This window comes from Zonotrichia albicollis, chromosome 24 (assembly GCF_047830755.1).
Source record: "Zonotrichia albicollis isolate bZonAlb1 chromosome 24, bZonAlb1.hap1, whole genome shotgun sequence".
Lineage (NCBI taxonomy): Eukaryota > Metazoa > Chordata > Aves > Passeriformes > Passerellidae > Zonotrichia > Zonotrichia albicollis.
The window spans coordinates 1,216,040-1,232,352 of record NC_133842.1 but is presented as its reverse complement, the minus strand read 5'-3'; the positions used below and the strand labels follow the sequence as shown (position 1 = coordinate 1,232,352).

At 49.8% G+C, this 16,313-nt stretch overlaps 2 protein-coding genes across 4 annotated transcripts in view; one reads left to right on the top strand and one right to left on the bottom strand.

Annotated features, from left to right (window-relative positions):
- Window positions 1–2,276: 2,276 nt before the first annotated feature.
- Window positions 2,277–7,568, bottom strand: LOC141731705 (lipid transferase CIDEB-like). The gene is made up of 4 exons (XM_074558189.1): window positions 7,423–7,568; window positions 6,559–6,703; window positions 5,308–5,457; window positions 2,277–2,517 (listed from the first exon to the last, which is right to left on the bottom strand). The coding sequence occupies exons 1-4, from the start codon at window positions 7,434–7,436 to the stop codon at window positions 2,353–2,355; spliced, it is 474 nt and encodes a 157-aa protein (XP_074414290.1). The 5' UTR covers window positions 7,437–7,568; the 3' UTR covers window positions 2,277–2,352.
- Window positions 7,569–8,528: 960 nt separating this feature from the next.
- The window catches only part of LOC141731688 (histone acetyltransferase KAT8-like), a 30,501-nt gene continuing 22,716 nt past the window's right edge, over window positions 8,529–16,313 (top strand). The window contains exons 1-4 of one of the 3 annotated variants that reach the window (XM_074558134.1): window positions 8,529–8,853; window positions 12,759–12,833; window positions 14,327–14,499; window positions 16,001–16,054. In XM_074558134.1, coding sequence (XP_074414235.1) covers window positions 8,628–8,853; window positions 12,759–12,833; window positions 14,327–14,499; window positions 16,001–16,054 — 528 coding nt within the window. In that variant the 5' untranslated portion in view covers window positions 8,529–8,627. The remainder of the gene's footprint in view (window positions 8,854–12,758; window positions 12,834–14,326; window positions 14,500–16,000; window positions 16,055–16,313) is intronic. The other 2 variants (XM_074558136.1, XM_074558135.1) reach the window with 2 other exon arrangements.

Below are 16,313 nucleotides of genomic sequence, written 5' to 3'. Positions count from 1 at the left end.
GGGTTTAAGGGGATGGGTGGGGCTTAAACAAAATGGGTGGAGCTTAAGAGGATATGGATGGGGCTTACGGTGAATCGGTTTAAAGGGAAATGGGCGGGTCTTAAGGGGATATGGGCGGGGCTTATGGTGAATGGGCAGGGTTTAGGCAGAGTGGGTGGGGTTTAAAGGATCTTGGATGGGGCTTAATGGGAATGGGTGGGGTTTAAAGGGAAATGGGCAGGGCTTATTGTAAAAGGGTGGTGCTTAAGGGGAAATGGGCGGGGCTTATTGTAAATGGGTGGGGTTTAAGGGTCATGGGCGGGGTTTAAGGGGGATGGGTGGGGTTTAAACAAAATGGGTGGGGCTTATGGGGCTATGGGTGTGGTTTAAGGGGAAATGGGCGGGGTTTAAGGGGAAATGGGCGGGGCTCAAGGGGGTATGGGCGGGGCTTATGGGGGTATGGGCGGGGCTTATGGTGAATGGGGGGTTAGGGGGAGTGGGTGGGACTTAAAGGGGGTTGGGTGGGGCTTAATGGGAATGGGTGGAGTTTAAATGGAAATGGGTGGGGCTTATGGTGAATGGGCGGGGTTTAAGGGGAAATGGGCGGGGCTTATTGTAAATGGGTGGGGCTTAAGGGGAATGGGCGGGTCTTATGGTGAATGGGCGGGGCTTAGGGAGAGTGGCTGTGGTTTAAGCAGAAGAGGCGGGGCCTAAGAGTATATGGGCGGTTCTTAATGGGAATGGGCGGGGTTTCAGGGCATTGGCTGGGGTTTTGCTGGCAGTGGGCGTGGTTTCCCGGCGAGGGGGCGTGGCCAGCGTTGGGGGGCGGGGTCAGAGCCCCCGGCCATTGGGTCTGGGGTCTCTGGAGGAGCGGCCGGAGCGCGGCCGAGAGCCCGAGCAGGGCCCGGCCCAGGGCGCTTAAGGGGAAATGGGCGGGGTTTGAGGGGATTGGCTGGGGTTTTGCCGGCAGTGGGCGTGGTTTCCCGGCGAGGGGGCGTGTCCAGCGGCGGTGGGCGGGGTCAGGCCCCCCGGCCGTGGGTCTGGGGTCTCTCGAGGAGGGGCCGGAGCGCGGCCGAGAGCCCGAGCAGGGCCCGGCCCAGGGCGCTTGAGGGGAAATGGGCGGGGCTTATGGTGATTGGGCGGGGTTTAAGAGGATTGGCTGGGGTTTGCTGGCAGTGGGCGTGGTTTCCCGGCGAAGGGGCGGGGTCAGGGCCCCCGGCCATGGGGTCTCTCGAGGAGCGGCCGGAGCGCGGCCGAGAGCCCGAGCAGGGCCCGGCCCAGGGTGCGGCACAGCGCGGTCAGCAGGCGCAGCAGCTCCCTGGGATGGGGAATTGGGTCAGAAACGGAGAAATCGGCACAAAAAATGGGAAAAACAACACGAGAAACGGAAAAAACAACACAAAAAATGTAAAAAACACCCCTAAAAATGGAAAAAACACCCCCAAAACCACTGAAAACATGCCAAAAAACACTGAAATCGGCACCAAAAACGGAAAAAACACCACGAGAAACGGAAAAAACACCCCCAAAACCAGAAAAAAACACCCCCAAAAACGGAAAAAACACCCTAAAAATACTGAAAACATCCCTAAAAAACACCAAAATTGCCCCAAGAAACATAACAAGCACCCCCAGAAACATAAAAAACAACCCCAAAAACAGAAAAAACACCCCCAAAAACACTGAAAACATCCCTAAAAACACCAAAATCGGCACGAAAAACGGAAAAATCACCTCCAAAAATGTAAAAAACACCCCTAAAAACGTAAAGAAAACCACGAAAAACCTAAAAAACACCCCAAAAAAACACTGAAAACATCCCCTAGAAACACCAAAATCGGCACGAAAAACATAAAAAACACCACGAAAAATATTAGAAAAACACCCCGAACAACACAATCATTTTGACATAATTTTGGGATAATTTTGAGATAATTTAGAGATAATTTCGCGATAATTTCACAATAATTTCGTGATAATTTCCCAATAATTCCGAGATAATTTCGAGATAATTTGACAATAATTTCGAGATAATTTAGTGATAATTTAGAGATAATTTTGTGATAATTTGACAATAATTCCGAGATAATTTTGTGATAATTTGACAATAATTTTGAGATAATTTCACAACAATTTTGAGATAATTTTGGGCTAATTTTGAGATAATTTAACAATCATTTTGAGATATTTTTCCAATATTTTCGAGATAATTTTTTGATAATTTCGAGATAATTTTGAGATAATTTCCCAATAATTTCGAGATAATTTTGAGATAATTTCCCAATAATTTGGAGATAATCTGACAGTAATTTTGAGCTAATTTCCCAATAATTTCCCAATAATCTCGCGATAATATCGCGATACTTTCGGGCCTCACCTGAGGGCGGCGTTGGCGCCGATCCCGCCCAGCTCCCATTGCTGCTCGCGCAGGCGCAGTTGGAGCCGCCCCCGCGAGCCGTGGGCGGGGCCGAGCAGCGAGAGCCGGAACAGCTCCGGGGCCGGGGGCGGGGCCGGGGGCGGGGCCAAAGAGGGGCGGGGCTGGGGAGAGGCGGCACAGCGGGGTCGGGGGGGGTTCGGAATTTTGGGGGAATTATTCTGGATTTTGGGGATTTATTCTGAATTTTGGGGGATTTTGGGGGGTTTATTCTGGATTTGGGGGGTTTATTTGGAAGTTTACGGCATTTTTGGGGAGTTATTCTGGATTTTGTGGGGTTTATTCTGAATTTTAGGGATTTATTGTGAATTTTGAGGGAATTATTCTGAATTTTGGGGGGTTATTCTGAATTTTCGGGGGTTTATTCTGAATTTTGGGGGATTTTTGGGGGGAATTCTGGGTTAATTTTTGGGGTGTTTCAGGCCGATTTGGGGCTGATTTTTTGGGATTTTTTGGGGAAATTTTGGGTGAATTTTGTGTTATTTCGGGCTGATTTTTGGGGTGTTTCGGGCCCATTTCAGGCTGATTTTTTGGAAATTTTTGGGTGGAATTTTAGGTAAATTTCGCGTTATTTCGGGCTGATTTTTGGGGTGTTTTGGGCCGATTTCTGGCGGATTTTTTGAGAATTTTTTGGGGGATTTTGGGGCCGATTTTGCGTTATTTTGGGCTGATTTTTGGGCTGATTTTTTTTTATTTTTGGGAGGAATTTTGGGCCGATTTTGGGATGATTTTGAGGTATTTCGGGTTGTTTTTTGGCAGATTTTTGGGCTGATTTTTTGGGGATTTTTGGGGGGAATCTTGGGCTGATTTTTGGGGTGATTTTGGGATTTTTTGGGGGATTTTTGGGGCGATTTTGGGATTATTTTTGGGGTGTTTTGGGCGGATTTTTGGGGATTTTTTGGGGGAATTTTGGGGCAATTTCGGGGAATTTTGAGCTGATTTTTGGGGTTATTTTGGGATTTTTTGGGGGAATTTTGGGGGAATTTTGGGCTGATTTTTGGGGTGTTTCGGGCCAATTTTGGGCTGATTTTTTGGGATTTTTGGGGGAATTTTGGGTTAATTTTGCGTTATTTCGGGCTGATTTTTGGGGTGTTTTGGGCCGATTTTGGGTGGATTTTTGGGGTATTTTGGGCGGATTTTTTGGGATTTTTGGGGGCAATTTTGAGTTAATTTCGCGTTATTTCGGGCCGATTTGGGGCTGATTTTTTGGGGATTTTTGGGCCGATTTTGTGTTATTTCGGGCTGATTTTTGGGGTGTTTCGGACCGATTTGGGGTGGATTTTTGGGGATTTTTGGGGCAATTTCGGGTTCATTTTGCTTTATTTTGGGCTGATTTTTGGGGTGTTTTGGGCCGATTTTGGGCGGATTTTTGGGGAATTTTTGGGGGAATTTTGGGCCGATTTTTTGGGGTGTTTCGGGCCGATTTTGGGCAGATTTTTTGGGATTTTTTGGGGAAATTTTGGGTGAATTTTGTGGTGATTTTTTGGGGAATTTTGGGTTCATTTTCCGTTATTTTGGGCTGATTTTTGGGGTGTTTCGGGGCGATTTCGGGCTGATTTTTTGGTATTTTTGTGGGCAATTTTGGGTTAATTTCGCCTTATTTCGGGCTGATTTTTGGGGTGTTTCGGGGCGATTTTGAGCTGATTTTTTGGGAATTTTGGGCTGATTTTTGGTGTTTCGGGCCCATTTTGGGCTGATTTTTTAGAAATTTGTGGGGGGAATTTTGGGTTAATTTCGCGTTATTTTGGGCTGATTTTCGGGTGTTTTGGGCGGATTTTGGGCGGATTTTTTTGGAATTTTTGGGGGGAACTTTGGGTTAATTTTTGGCGTGTTTCAGGCCGATTTTGGGCTGATTTTTTAGAAATTTGTGGGGGGATTTTTGGGTTAATTTTGTGTTATTTCAGGCGGATTTTTGGGGTGTTTCGGGCGGATTTTTTGAGAATTTTTGGGGGAATTTTGGGTTAATTTTGCGTTATTTCGGGCTGATTTTTGGAGTGTTTTGGGTGGATTTTTTTGGGAATTTTTGGGGGCAATTTTGGGTTAATTTTGTGTTATTTCGGGCTGATTTTTGGGGTGTTTTGGGCGGATTTTTTGGGATTTTTTGGGGGAATTTTGGGGCGATTTTGGGATGATTTTTGGGCCGATTTCGGGCTGATTTTTTGGAAATTTTTGGGGGTAATTTTGGGTTAATTTCGCGTTATTTCAGGCTGATATTGGGGTGTTTCGTGCCAATTTTGGGCGGATTTTTTGGGGGGAATATTGGGTTAATTTTTGGGGTGTTTCGGTCCGATTTTGGGCTGATTTTTTGGGATTTTATTGGGGAATTTTGGGCCGATTTTGCGTTATTTTGGGCCGATTTTTGGGGTGTTTCGGGCCCATTTTGGGCGGATTTTTGGGGGAATTTTGGGGCGATTTTTGGGGTGATTTTGGGATTTTTTGGGGAATTTTGGGGCAATTTCGGGGAATTTTGGCTGATTTTTGGGGCGATTTTGGGATTTTTTGGGGGAATTTTGGGCCGATTTTTGGGGTGTTTTGGGCCGATTTTGGGCGGATTTTTGGGGTGTTTCGGGTCTATTTTGGGCGGATTTTTTGGGGGACTTTTGGGCCGATTTTGGGCGGGTTTTTTTTGATTTTTGAGGTGATTTCGGGGAATTTTGGGCTGATTTTTGAGGTGTTTCGGGCCAATTTCGGGCTGATTTTTTTGGGAATTTTGGGGCGATTTCGGGGAATTTTGGGCTGATTTTTGGGGCGATTTTGGGGCGATTTTGGGCTGATTTTTTTGGGAATTTTGGGGCGATTTTGGGCTGATTTTTTGGGATTTTTTGGGCAATTTTTGGGGATTTTTTTTGATTTTTGGGGCGATTTGGGGGTATTTTGGGTGGGGGGGGTCTCACCTCGGGGGGCTCCCAGCGCTGCCCCTCCCCCAGCGCCTGCAGGGCCGTGTGGGGGGGGAGGGTCCCGAAAAATTCCTCGTCCTCAATGAGGGTCCCGTCCTCGGCCAAGGCCAGAACCGGGGGCCGGGGCAGCCCCAAAACCGAACCCGCCTGGATTGGGGGCGAATTCGGGGTTGGGGGAAAATTGGGGAATTTATTCGGAATTTTTTGTGAATTTTCGGGGATTTAATTTGAATTTTCGGGGATTTTTTGTGAATTTTTGGGGATTTTTTGGGGGAATTAATTGGAATTTTGGGGAGGGATTTAATTTGAATTTTCGGGGATTTTTTGTGAATTTTTGGGGATTTTTTGGGGGAATTAATTGGAATTTTGGGGGGGATTTATTCTGAATTTTCAGGGATTTATTCTGAATTTTTGGGGAATTTATTCTGAATTTTTGGTGATTTTTTTGGGGGATTTATTCTGAATTTTTCGGGAATTTATTCTGAATTCTTGGGGATTTAATTTGAATTTTCGGGGATTTATTCTGAATTTTTGGAGATTTTATTCTAAATTTTTGGGGATTTTTTGAGGGAATTAATTGGAATTTTGAGAGGGATTTATTCCAAATTTTCGGGGATTTATTGTGAATTTTCGGGGATTTATTGTGAATTTTTGGGGAATTTATTGTGAATTTTTGGGGAATTTATTCTGAATTTTCGGGGATTTATTCTGAATTTTTTTGGGATTTATTCTGAATTTTTGGGGAATTTATTGTGAATTTTCGGGGAATTTATTCTGAATTTTTGGGGATTTTTTGGGGGAATTAATTGGAATTTTGGGGGGGGATTTATTGTGAATTTTTGGGGAATTTATTCTGAATTAATTAATGTTTAAGTGGGATAAATTAGGATTAATTAAGTTTTAATCAGGATAAATTAGAATTAATTAAGGTTTAATAATAATATATTATAATTAATTAAAGTTCAATCAGGCTACATTAGGATTTATTAAGGTCTAATCGGGAAAAATTAAGATTAATTAAGGCACAGTCAGGCTAAATTATGATTTTTTAGTATGGTTTAATTAGAATTAATTAGGGTTTAATGTAGATTAATTGGCAAAAATTAGGGTTTAATGAGGTTTAATTACCATTAATTAAGGTTGAAGCGGGATTAATCGGGATAATGAGGATTAATGGCGGTTAATTATGGCTAATAATTTAGGACTAATTAATTAGGGCTAATTAATTAGGGTTAATTAATGCCGGACCTGCTCGCGCAGCTCCCCGAGGGTCGCGGCCAGGACCCCCCGGGGCCGCCCCTCCCCCCCGGGGGCGGGGCTAACCCAGAAGGGGCGGGGCTTGGCGGGGGCGGGGCCTGGGTGGGCGGAGCCAAAGAGGAGGCGGGAAACGGAGCTGAGGGGGAGGAGGGGCGGGGAAAAAAGGGAAAAAAAAAGGGAAAAAAAAGGGGAAAAAAAAAGGGAAAAAAAAGGAAAAACAGGGGAAAAAAAGGGAAAAAAAGAGGGAAAAAAAGGGAAAAGAAAAGGGAAAAAAAAAAGGGAAAAAAGCGGAAGTGGAAATGGTGAAAATTGATTGAAATTCCTCAAAATTGACCCAAAATTTCACGGAATTCACCCAAAATTCGCCCAACCTTCCCTCAAATTCAAATAAAACCCCTCAATTTCCCTCTAATTCACCCAAAATTCCGTGAAACTCCCCCAAAATTCATCAAATAAACCCAAAATCCACTCAAATAAAACCCAAAATTCAACATTTTCTTAAAATTCCCCGTAATTCCCTCAAATTCCATTAAAATTCCACAAAATCTCGTCAAGTTCCCCAAAATTTAATCAAATTGTCCCAAAATTCAATCAAATTCTTCCAAATTCTTTCAAAATCCCCTGAAATTTCCTTAAATCCCCCGAAATTCTGTGAAATTCCTTTAAAATTCATTAAAATTGCCACAAATTTCCCCCAAATTAATTTCAAATTCCCCCAAATTCCACAACATTCCTTAAAATTGTCAAAATTCCACAAAAATTTAAAAAAAAAACCAAAATTTTCACTGAAATTCCCCCAAAATTCCCAAATTTTCCCCCCAAAATTCCCCTCCCCCCCCCCCCCCCCCCAGGTACCGCAGCGCCTCCATCGCTTCCGGAGGGGGCGGGGCAAAGTCCAAAGGTCTGCGGTGACGTCACGGTGACGTCACGGGGAGGGGTATCCCCTGGAAAATTCCCCGGGGGAGGAATTTGGGAATTTAGGGGGAAAAAAAGCGAATTTTGGGGCGAAAAATTGAGAAATTTGGGGGCGAAAAGGGGAATTCTGAGTCAAAATTTGAGAATTTTGGCGTTAAAATTGGCGATTTTGTGTGAAAAAAGGGAATTTTGACCGAAAAAATCCAGAATTTGGGGTGAGGATTTGGGGATTTTGGGTCAAAAATTGTGAATTTGGGGTAAAAGAGGGAATTTTTACTCAGAAATTGGGACCGAAACATCGGAATTCAGGGGGGAAAATGGGGAAATTAAAGGTAAAATTGAGGATTTGAAGTGAAATTTGGGGAATTTGGGAGCGGATAGGGAAATTTTTGATTCAAGAATTGGAATTTGGGGTGACCGAAAGGGAGTTTTAGACCAAAAATTGATAATTTTGAGTGAAAATTGGGGATTTTGAGTAAAAGAATTCCTGATTTTTAGGCCCCAAAAGCGAAAAGTTTTACTCCCCTCACAGCTAAGCCACGCCCCCAACGACAAATCCCCGCCCTTTCCCCGTCTCCTAGCAACCAATCCCAGCCCTTTCTCCTTCTGCAAGCAACCAATCCCTGCCCTTTCTCCGTCTCCTAGCAACCAATCCCCGCCATTTTTTCCTTCGCCTAACAACCAATCCCCGCCCTTTTCCCCGTCTGCTTGCAACCAATCCCTGCCCTTTCTTCGTCTCCTAGCAACCAATCCCCGCCTTTTTTCCTCCTCCTAGCAACCAATCCCCGCCATTTTTTCCTTCTCCTAGCAACCAATCCCCGCCCTTTCCCTGTCTCCTAGCAACCAATCCCCGCCCTTTTTTCTTTCCTCTAGCAACCAATCCCCGCCCTTTCCCCTTCTCCTAGCAACCAATCCCCGCCATTTTTTCCTTAGCCTAACAACCAATCCCCGCCCTTTTTCCCGTCTCCTAGCAACCAATCCCCGCCCGTTCTCCATCTTCTAGCAACCAATCCCCGCCCTTTCCCCCGTCTTCTAGCAACCAATCCCCGCCCTTTCCCCCGTCTTCTAGCAACCAATCCCCGCCCTTTCCTCGTCTCCTAGCAACGCGTCGCGGCCGTTGCGCGTCACTTCCGGCGGTTTCCAAGATGGCGGCGGCGGAGCCCGGCTCGGTACCGGAGGCCCCGGGCGGCTCCGGGGCGGCCCCGGGCGGGCCCCGAGCGGCCCCGGAGGGAACCGGGACGGGAACCGGGCCCGGAAGCGGCACCGGCAGCGGCCGCGGAGCCCCCGGGGCGGCGGGAACGGGCCGGGATGCCGAGGTGGCGGTGGAGATCGGGGAGACGTACCTGTGCCGGCGGGCGGACGGGAGCTGGCGTGAGTGATACTGGGAGGGTTGTACTGGTTATACTGGGAGGGTTATACTGGTTATACTGGGAGTGGGTTACTGGTTATACTGGGAGGGTTATACTGGTTATACTGGGAATGGGTTACTGGTTATATTGGGAATGTTATACTGGTTATACTGGGATTGGGTTACTGGTTATACTGGGAATGTTATAGTGGTTATACTGGGAGTGTTATACTGGTTATACTGGGAGGGTTATACTGGTTATACTGGGAGGGTTATACTGGTTATAGTGGGAATGTTATACTGGTTATACTGGGAGTGGGTTACTGGTTATACTGGGAGTGTTATACTGGTTATACTGGGAGGGTTATACTGGTTATACTGGGAGTGTTATACTGGTTATACTGGGAATGGGTTACTGGTTATACTGGGAATGTTATACTGGTTATACTGGGAGTGGGTTACTGGTTATACTGGGATGGTTATACTGGTTATACTGGGAATGGGTTACCGGTTATACTGGGAATGTTATACTGGTTATACTGGGAGTGTTATACTGGTTATGCTGGGAGTGGGTTACTGGTTATACTGGGAAGGGGCTACTGGTTATACTGGGAATGTTATACTGGTTATACTGGGAATGTTAAACTGGTTATACTGGGAATGAGTTACTGGTTATACTGGGAGTGGGTTACTGGTTAGACTAGGAATGTTATACTGGTTGTACTGGGATAGTTATACTGGTTATACTGGGAATGTTATACTGGTTATACTGGGAATGGGTTATTGGTTATACTGGGAATGTTATACTGGTTATACTGGGAGTGTTATACTGGTTATACTGGGAACGGGTTACTGGTTATACTGGGAATTTTATACTGGTTATACTGGGAGTGGGTTACTGGTTATACTGGGCAAACTGGGGATACTGGGGGTGGGATACTGGGCAAACTGGGAGTGGGGGGGAAATGGGGAACTGGTCCCAGTCCATTCCCAGTTTGTTCCATTCCCTTCCCAGTATAAACCAGTATATCCCAGTATATCCCAGTTAATCCCAGTTTGTTGCAGACTCAGCTGAGGTGATCCAGCCCCATTCCCAGTATAAACCAGTATAAACCAGTATAAACCAGTATAAACCAAATCAATCCCAGTTTGTTCCACTCCATTCCCAGTCCATCCCAGTCCCCCTTTAACCCCTCCCAGTCCATCCCAGTATAAACCAGTGACTCCCAGTTTGTCCCAGCCCCATTCCCAGTGCCCCCTGGCCCCTCCCAGTCCCTCCCAGTCCAAACCAGTCCAAACCAGTGACTCCCAGTTTGTCCCAGCCCCATTCCCAGTGCCCCCCGGCCCCTCCCAGTCCAAACCAGTCCAAACCAGTCCAAACCAGTGACTCCCAGTTTGTTGCAGACTCGGCCGAGGTGATCCAGTCCCATTCCCAGTTTGTCCCAGTCCATTCCCAGTTTGTCCCAGTCCATCCCAGTCAATCCCAGTTTGTCCCAGCCCCATTCCCAGTGCCCCCCGGTCCCTCCCAGTACAAACCAGTCCAAACCAGTCCAAACCAGTGACTCCCAGTTTGTTGCAGACTCGGCCGAGGTGATCCAGCCCCATTCCCAGTTTGTCCCAGTCCATTCCCAGTTTGTCCCAGTCCATCCCAGTATAAACCAGTGACTCCCAGTTTGTCCCAGCCCCATTCCCAGTGCCCCCCGGTCCCTCCCAGTACAAACCAGTACAAACCAGTACAAACCAGTCCAAACCAGTGACTCCCAGTTCGTTGCAGACTCGGCCAAGGTGATCCAGCCCCAATCCCAGTTTGTCCCAGTCCATTCCCAGTTTGTCCCAGTCCATTCCCAGTTTGTCCCAGTTTGTTCCAGCCCCATTCCCAGTGCCCCCCGGTCCCTCCCAGTCCCTCCCAGTACAAACCAGTCCAAACCAGTGACTCCCAGTTGGTTGCAGACTCGGCCGAGGTGATCCAGCCCCATTCCCAGTTTGTCCCAGTCCATTCCCAGTCAATCCCAGTTTGTCCCAGCCCCATTCCCAGTGCCCCCCGGCCCCTCCCAGTACAAACCAGTCCAAACCAGTACAAACCAGTGACTCCCAGTTTGTTGCAGACTCGGCCGAGGTGATCCAGCCCCATTCCCAGTTTGTCCCAGTCCATCCCAGTATAAACCAGTCAATCCCAGTTTGTCCCAGCCCCATTCCCAGTGCCCCCCGGCCCCTCCCAGTCCAAACCAGTACAAACCAGTACAAACCAGTGACTCCCAGTTCGTTGCAGACTCGGCCGAGGTGATCCAGTCCCATTCCCAGTTTGTCCCAGTCCATCCCAGTCAATCCCAGTTTGTCCCAGCCCCATTCCCAGTGCCCCCCGGCCCCTCCCAGTCCAAACCAGTCCAAACCAGTCCAAACCAGTGACTCCCAGTTTGTTGCAGACTCGGCCGAGGTGATCCAGCCCCATTCCCAGTTTGTCCCAGTCCATTCCCAGTTTGTCCCAGTCCATCCCAGTCAATCCCAGTCTGTCCCAGCCCCATTCCCAGTGCCCCCCGGGCCCTCCCAGTCCCTCCCAGTCCAAACCAGTACAAACCAGTGACTCCCAGTTCGTTGCAGACTCGGCCGAGGTGATCCAGCCCCATTCCCAGTTTGTCCCAGTCCATTCCCAGTTTGTCCCAGTCCATCCCAGTCAATCCCAGTTTGTCCCAGCCCCATTCCCAGTGCCCCCCGGCCCCTCCCAGTACAAACCAGTCCAAACCAGTCCAAACCAGTACAAACCAGTGACTCCCAGTTTGTTGCAGACTCGGCCGAGGTGATCCAGCCCCATTCCCAGTTTGTCCCAGTCCATTCCCAGTTAATCCCAGTTTGTTCCAGCCCCATTCCCAGTCCATCCCAGTCCCCCTTTAACCCCTCCCAGTCCATCCCAGTATAAACCAGTCAATCCCAGTTTGTCCCAGCCCCATTCCCAGTGCCCCCCGGTCCCTCCCAGTACAAACCAGTACAAACCAGTGACTCCCAGTTTGTTGCAGACTCGGCCGAGGTGATCCAGCCCCATTCCCAGTTTGTCCCAGTCCATTCCCAGTTTGTCCCAGTCCATCCCAGTCAATCCCAGTTTGTCCCAGCCCCATTCCCAGTGCCCCCCGGTCCCTCCCAGTACAAACCAGTACAAACCAGTCCAAACCAGTGACTCCCAGTTTGTTGCAGACTCGGCCGAGGTGATCCAGCCCCATTCCCAGTTTGTCCCAGTCCATTCCCAGTTTGTCCCAGTCCATTCCCAGTTTGTCCCAGTCCATCCCAGTCAATCCCAGTTTGCTCCAGCCCCATTCCCAGCGCCCCCTGGCCCCTCCCAGTCCAAACCAGTACAAACCAGTCCAAACCAGTGACTCCCAGTTTGTTGCAGACTCGGCCGAGGTGATCCAGCCCCATTCCCAGTTTGTCCCAGTCCATTCCCAGTTTGTCCCAGTCCATTCCCAGTTTGTCCCAGTCCATCCCAGTCAATCCCAGTTTGCTCCAGCCCCATTCCCAGTGCCCCCCGGCCCCTCCCAGTACAAACCAGTCCAAACCAGTCCAAACCAGTGACTCCCAGTTTGTTGCAGACTCGGCCGAGGTGATCCAGTCCCATTCCCAGTTTGTCCCAGTCCATTCCCAGTTTATCCCAGTCCATCCCAGTGACTCCCAGTTTGTCCCAGCCCCATTCCCAGCGCCCCCCGGTCCCTCCCAGTACAAACCAGTACAAACCAGTCCAAACCAGTGACTCCCAGTTTGTTGCAGACTCGGCCGAGGTGATCCAGCCCCATTCCCAGTTTGTCCCAGTCCATTCCCAGTTTATCCCAGTCCATCCCAGTCAATCCCAGTTTGTCCCAGCCCCATTCCCAGTGCCCCCCGGCCCCTCCCAGTCCAAACCAGTCCAAACCAGTCCAAACCAGTGACTCCCAGTTTGTTGCAGACTCGGCCGAGGTGATCCAGTCCCGCCTGAACGAGCAGGAGGCGCGCGAGGAGTTCTACGTGCACTACGTGGGCTGTGAGTGAACTGGGCAAACTGGGACGGACTGGGAGAGACTGGGAGGGACTGGGAGGGACTGGGAGGGACTGGGACAAACTGGGAGGGCACTGGGACAAACTGGGAGGGGTTAAACAGGGACTGGGAGGGGTTAAACAGGGACTGGGACAAACTGGGAGGGACTGGGACAAACTGGGAGGGACTGGGAATGGACTGGGAGCACTGGGATGGGATTTGGGGCAGACTGGGATGGACTGGGACAAACTGGGATGGACTGGGACAAACTGGAAGGGACTGGGATGGGTCAAAAGGGGATTGGGACAAACTGGGAGGGACTGGGACAAACTGGGATGGACTGGGAGGGACTGGGATAAACTGGGATGGACTGGGACAAACTGGGATGGACTGGGAGGGCACTGGGACAAACTGGGACAAACTGGGAGGGACTGGAATCAACTGGGAGGGACTGGGAGCACTGGGATGGGATTTGGGACAAACTGGGAATGGACTGGGACAAACTGGGATGAACTGGGACAAACTGGGAATGGACTGGGACAAACTGGGATGGACTGGGACAAACTGGGATGGACTGGGACAAACTGGGGTGGTTCCCAGTGACTCCCAGTTCAAACCAGTGCTCCCAGTTAACTCCAAACTGGGAGGATTGGGACACACTGGGATGAACTGGGGGTGTCCCAGTGCTCCCAGTTCAAACCAGTTCATTGCAGACTGTGGGGATTTAGGCACACTGGGATGAATGGGGATGGGTTGGGGTATCCCAGTTCATCCCAGTTAATCCCAGTTCATCCCAGTTAACCGTCGCCTGGACGAGTGGGTGCGCCGCGAGCGCCTGGGGATGGTTCCCAGTTCATCCCAGTTCATTGCACACTGGGATGGATAGGGATGGATAGGGATGCATTGGGGTGTCCCAGTGCTCCCAGTTAATCCCAGTTCATCCCAGTTAACCGTCGCCTGGACGAGTGGGTGCGCCTGGGGATGGGTTGGGATGCATTGGGATGAATGGGGATGGGTTGGGATGGGTTGGGGTGGGTTGGGATGGGTTGGGATGCATTGGGGATGGGTTTGGGTGTCCCAGTTCATCCCAGTTAATCCCAGTTTGTCCCAGTTAACCGTCACCTGGACGAGTGGGTGCGCCTGGGGATGGGTTGGGATGGGTTTGGGTGTCCCAGTGCTCCCAGTTCATCCCAGTTCATCCCAGTTCATTGCACACCATGGGGATTTGGGCACACTGGGATGAATGGGGATGGGTTTGGGTGTCCCAGTGCTCCCAGTTCTCCCAGTTCACACCAGTTTGTCCCAGTTAACCGTCGCCTGGACGAGTGGGTGCGCCGCGAGCGCCTGGGGATGGATTGGGATGCATTGGGATGCATTGGAATGCATTGGAATACATTGGGATGCATTGGGATACATTGGGATGGGTTGGGATGGGTTGGGGTGGATTGGGGTATCCCAGTTTGTCCCAGTTCATCCCAGTTAATCCCAGTTCGTCCCAGTTAACCGTCGCCTGGACGAGTGGGTGCGCCGCGAGCGCCTGGCGCTCTCCAAGAGCCTCAAGGAGGCCGCCCAGAAGAGCTCGGAGCCGTTCCTGGCCGAGCTGGCCGAGCCCGAGCGCAAAATCACCCGCAACCAGAAACGCAAGCACGACGAGATCAACCACGTGCAGAAGGTCTGGGGGACTGGGAGGGACTGGGATATACTGGGAGGGACTGGGAGGGACTGGGATATACTGGGAGGGACTGGGATGGGGTTAGGGGGCACTGGGAGGGACTGGGATATACTGGGAGGGAGTTAAAGGGGACTGGGAATGGACTGGGAGGGACTGGGAGGGACTGGGAGGGACTGGGATGGGATTAGGGCAGACTGGGAGGGAATGGGATATACTGGGAAGGAGTTAAAGGGCACTGGGATATACTGGGAGGGACTGGGATGGGATTAGAGCAGACTGGGATATACTGGGATGGACTGGGATGGGGTTAGGGGGTACTGGGATGGACTGGGGGGACTGGGAGGGAGTTAAAGGGGACTGGGAGGGACTGGGAGCGAGTTAGGGGGTACTGGGATGGACTGGGATGGGGTTAGGGGGTACTGGGATAGACTGGGAGTGAGTGGGATGGACTGGGAGCGAGTTAAAGGGCACTGGGATATACTGGGAGGGACTGGGATGGGATTAGAGGGTACTGGGATGGACTGGGATGTACTGGGATGGACTGGAAGGGACTGGGATGGGATTAGAGCAGACTGGGATATACTGGGAGGGACTGGGAGCGAGTTAAAGGGGACTGGGATGGGATTAGAGCAGACTGGGAGGGACTGGGATGGAGTTAGGGCAGACTGGGATATACTGGGAGGGACTGGGAGGGAGTTAAAGGGGACTGGGAGGGACTGGGATGGGATTAGAGCGGACTGGGAGGGACTGGGATGGAGTTAGGAGTTACTGGGATATACTGGGAGCAACTGGGAGGGACCGGGATGGGGTTAGAGCAGACTGGGAGGGACTGGGAGCGACAGGGAGGGACTGGGATTGAACTGGGATGGACTGGGAGGGAGTTAGGGGGTACTGGGAGGGACTGGGATATACTGGGAATGAACTGGGTTATACTGGGAGGGACTGGGATGGGGTTAGGGGGTACTGGGATATACTGGGATGGACTGGGATGGGATTAGAGGGTACTGGGAGGGACTGGGAGGGACTGGGATGGCATTAGGGCAGACTGGGAGGGACTGGGATATACTGGGAGGGAGTTAAAGGGAACTGGGATGTACTGGGAGGGACTGGGAATGGACTGGGATGGACTGGGAGGGACTGGGATCTACTGGGAGCGACTGGGATGGACTGGGATGGACTGAGAATGAACTGGGTTATACTGGGAGGGACTGGGATGGACTGGGATGGAGTTTGGGGTTACTGGGATGGACTGGGAGGAACTGGGATCACACATCAAGCACTGGTCCCTCCTGGTTTCTACTGGTTCTTACTGGTTTGTATTGGCTGTTACTGCTCTGTACTGGTCCATACTGGTTTATAGTGATCCATACTGGTCCATGCTGGTCCGTACTGGTCCATACTGGTTTATAATGGTTTATAATGATCCATACTGGTCCATACTGGTCCGTACTGGTTTATACTGGTCCATACTGGTTTATACTGGTCCGTACTGGTTTTGCAGACCTACGCTGAGATGGACCCGACCACGGCGGCGCTGGAGAAGGAGCACGAGGCCGTGAGTGGGGAGCAGAGCCGGGAATTTTTATGGGATTTAAAATGGGATTTTTGGAGATTTTTATAGGATTTCAAATTTGAATTTTGGGGATTTTTATGTGGTTTTAAATGGGGTTTTAAATGAGAATTTTGGAGATTTTTATGGGATTTTAAATGGCCATTTTTGGGTCATTTTTTGTCCATTTTTGGGCCATTTTTTGTCCATTTTTGGGTCCTTTTTCGGTCATTTTTGGTCGAGTTTTTGTGAATCTTTGGGTCAT

Bases quoted from the DNA above. Each gene is read 5' to 3' on its own strand.
- LOC141731705 (XM_074558189.1), bottom strand. The intron at 5,458-6,558 runs GTCCGGCATTAA...CCCCCAATCCAG, and splicing joins TCGGGGAGCTGCGCGAGCAG to GCGGGTTCGGTTTTGGGGCT. The intron at 2,518-5,307 runs GTGAGACCCCCC...GCCTCTCCCCAG, and splicing joins AGCGCTGGGAGCCCCCCGAG to CCCCGCCCCTCTTTGGCCCC.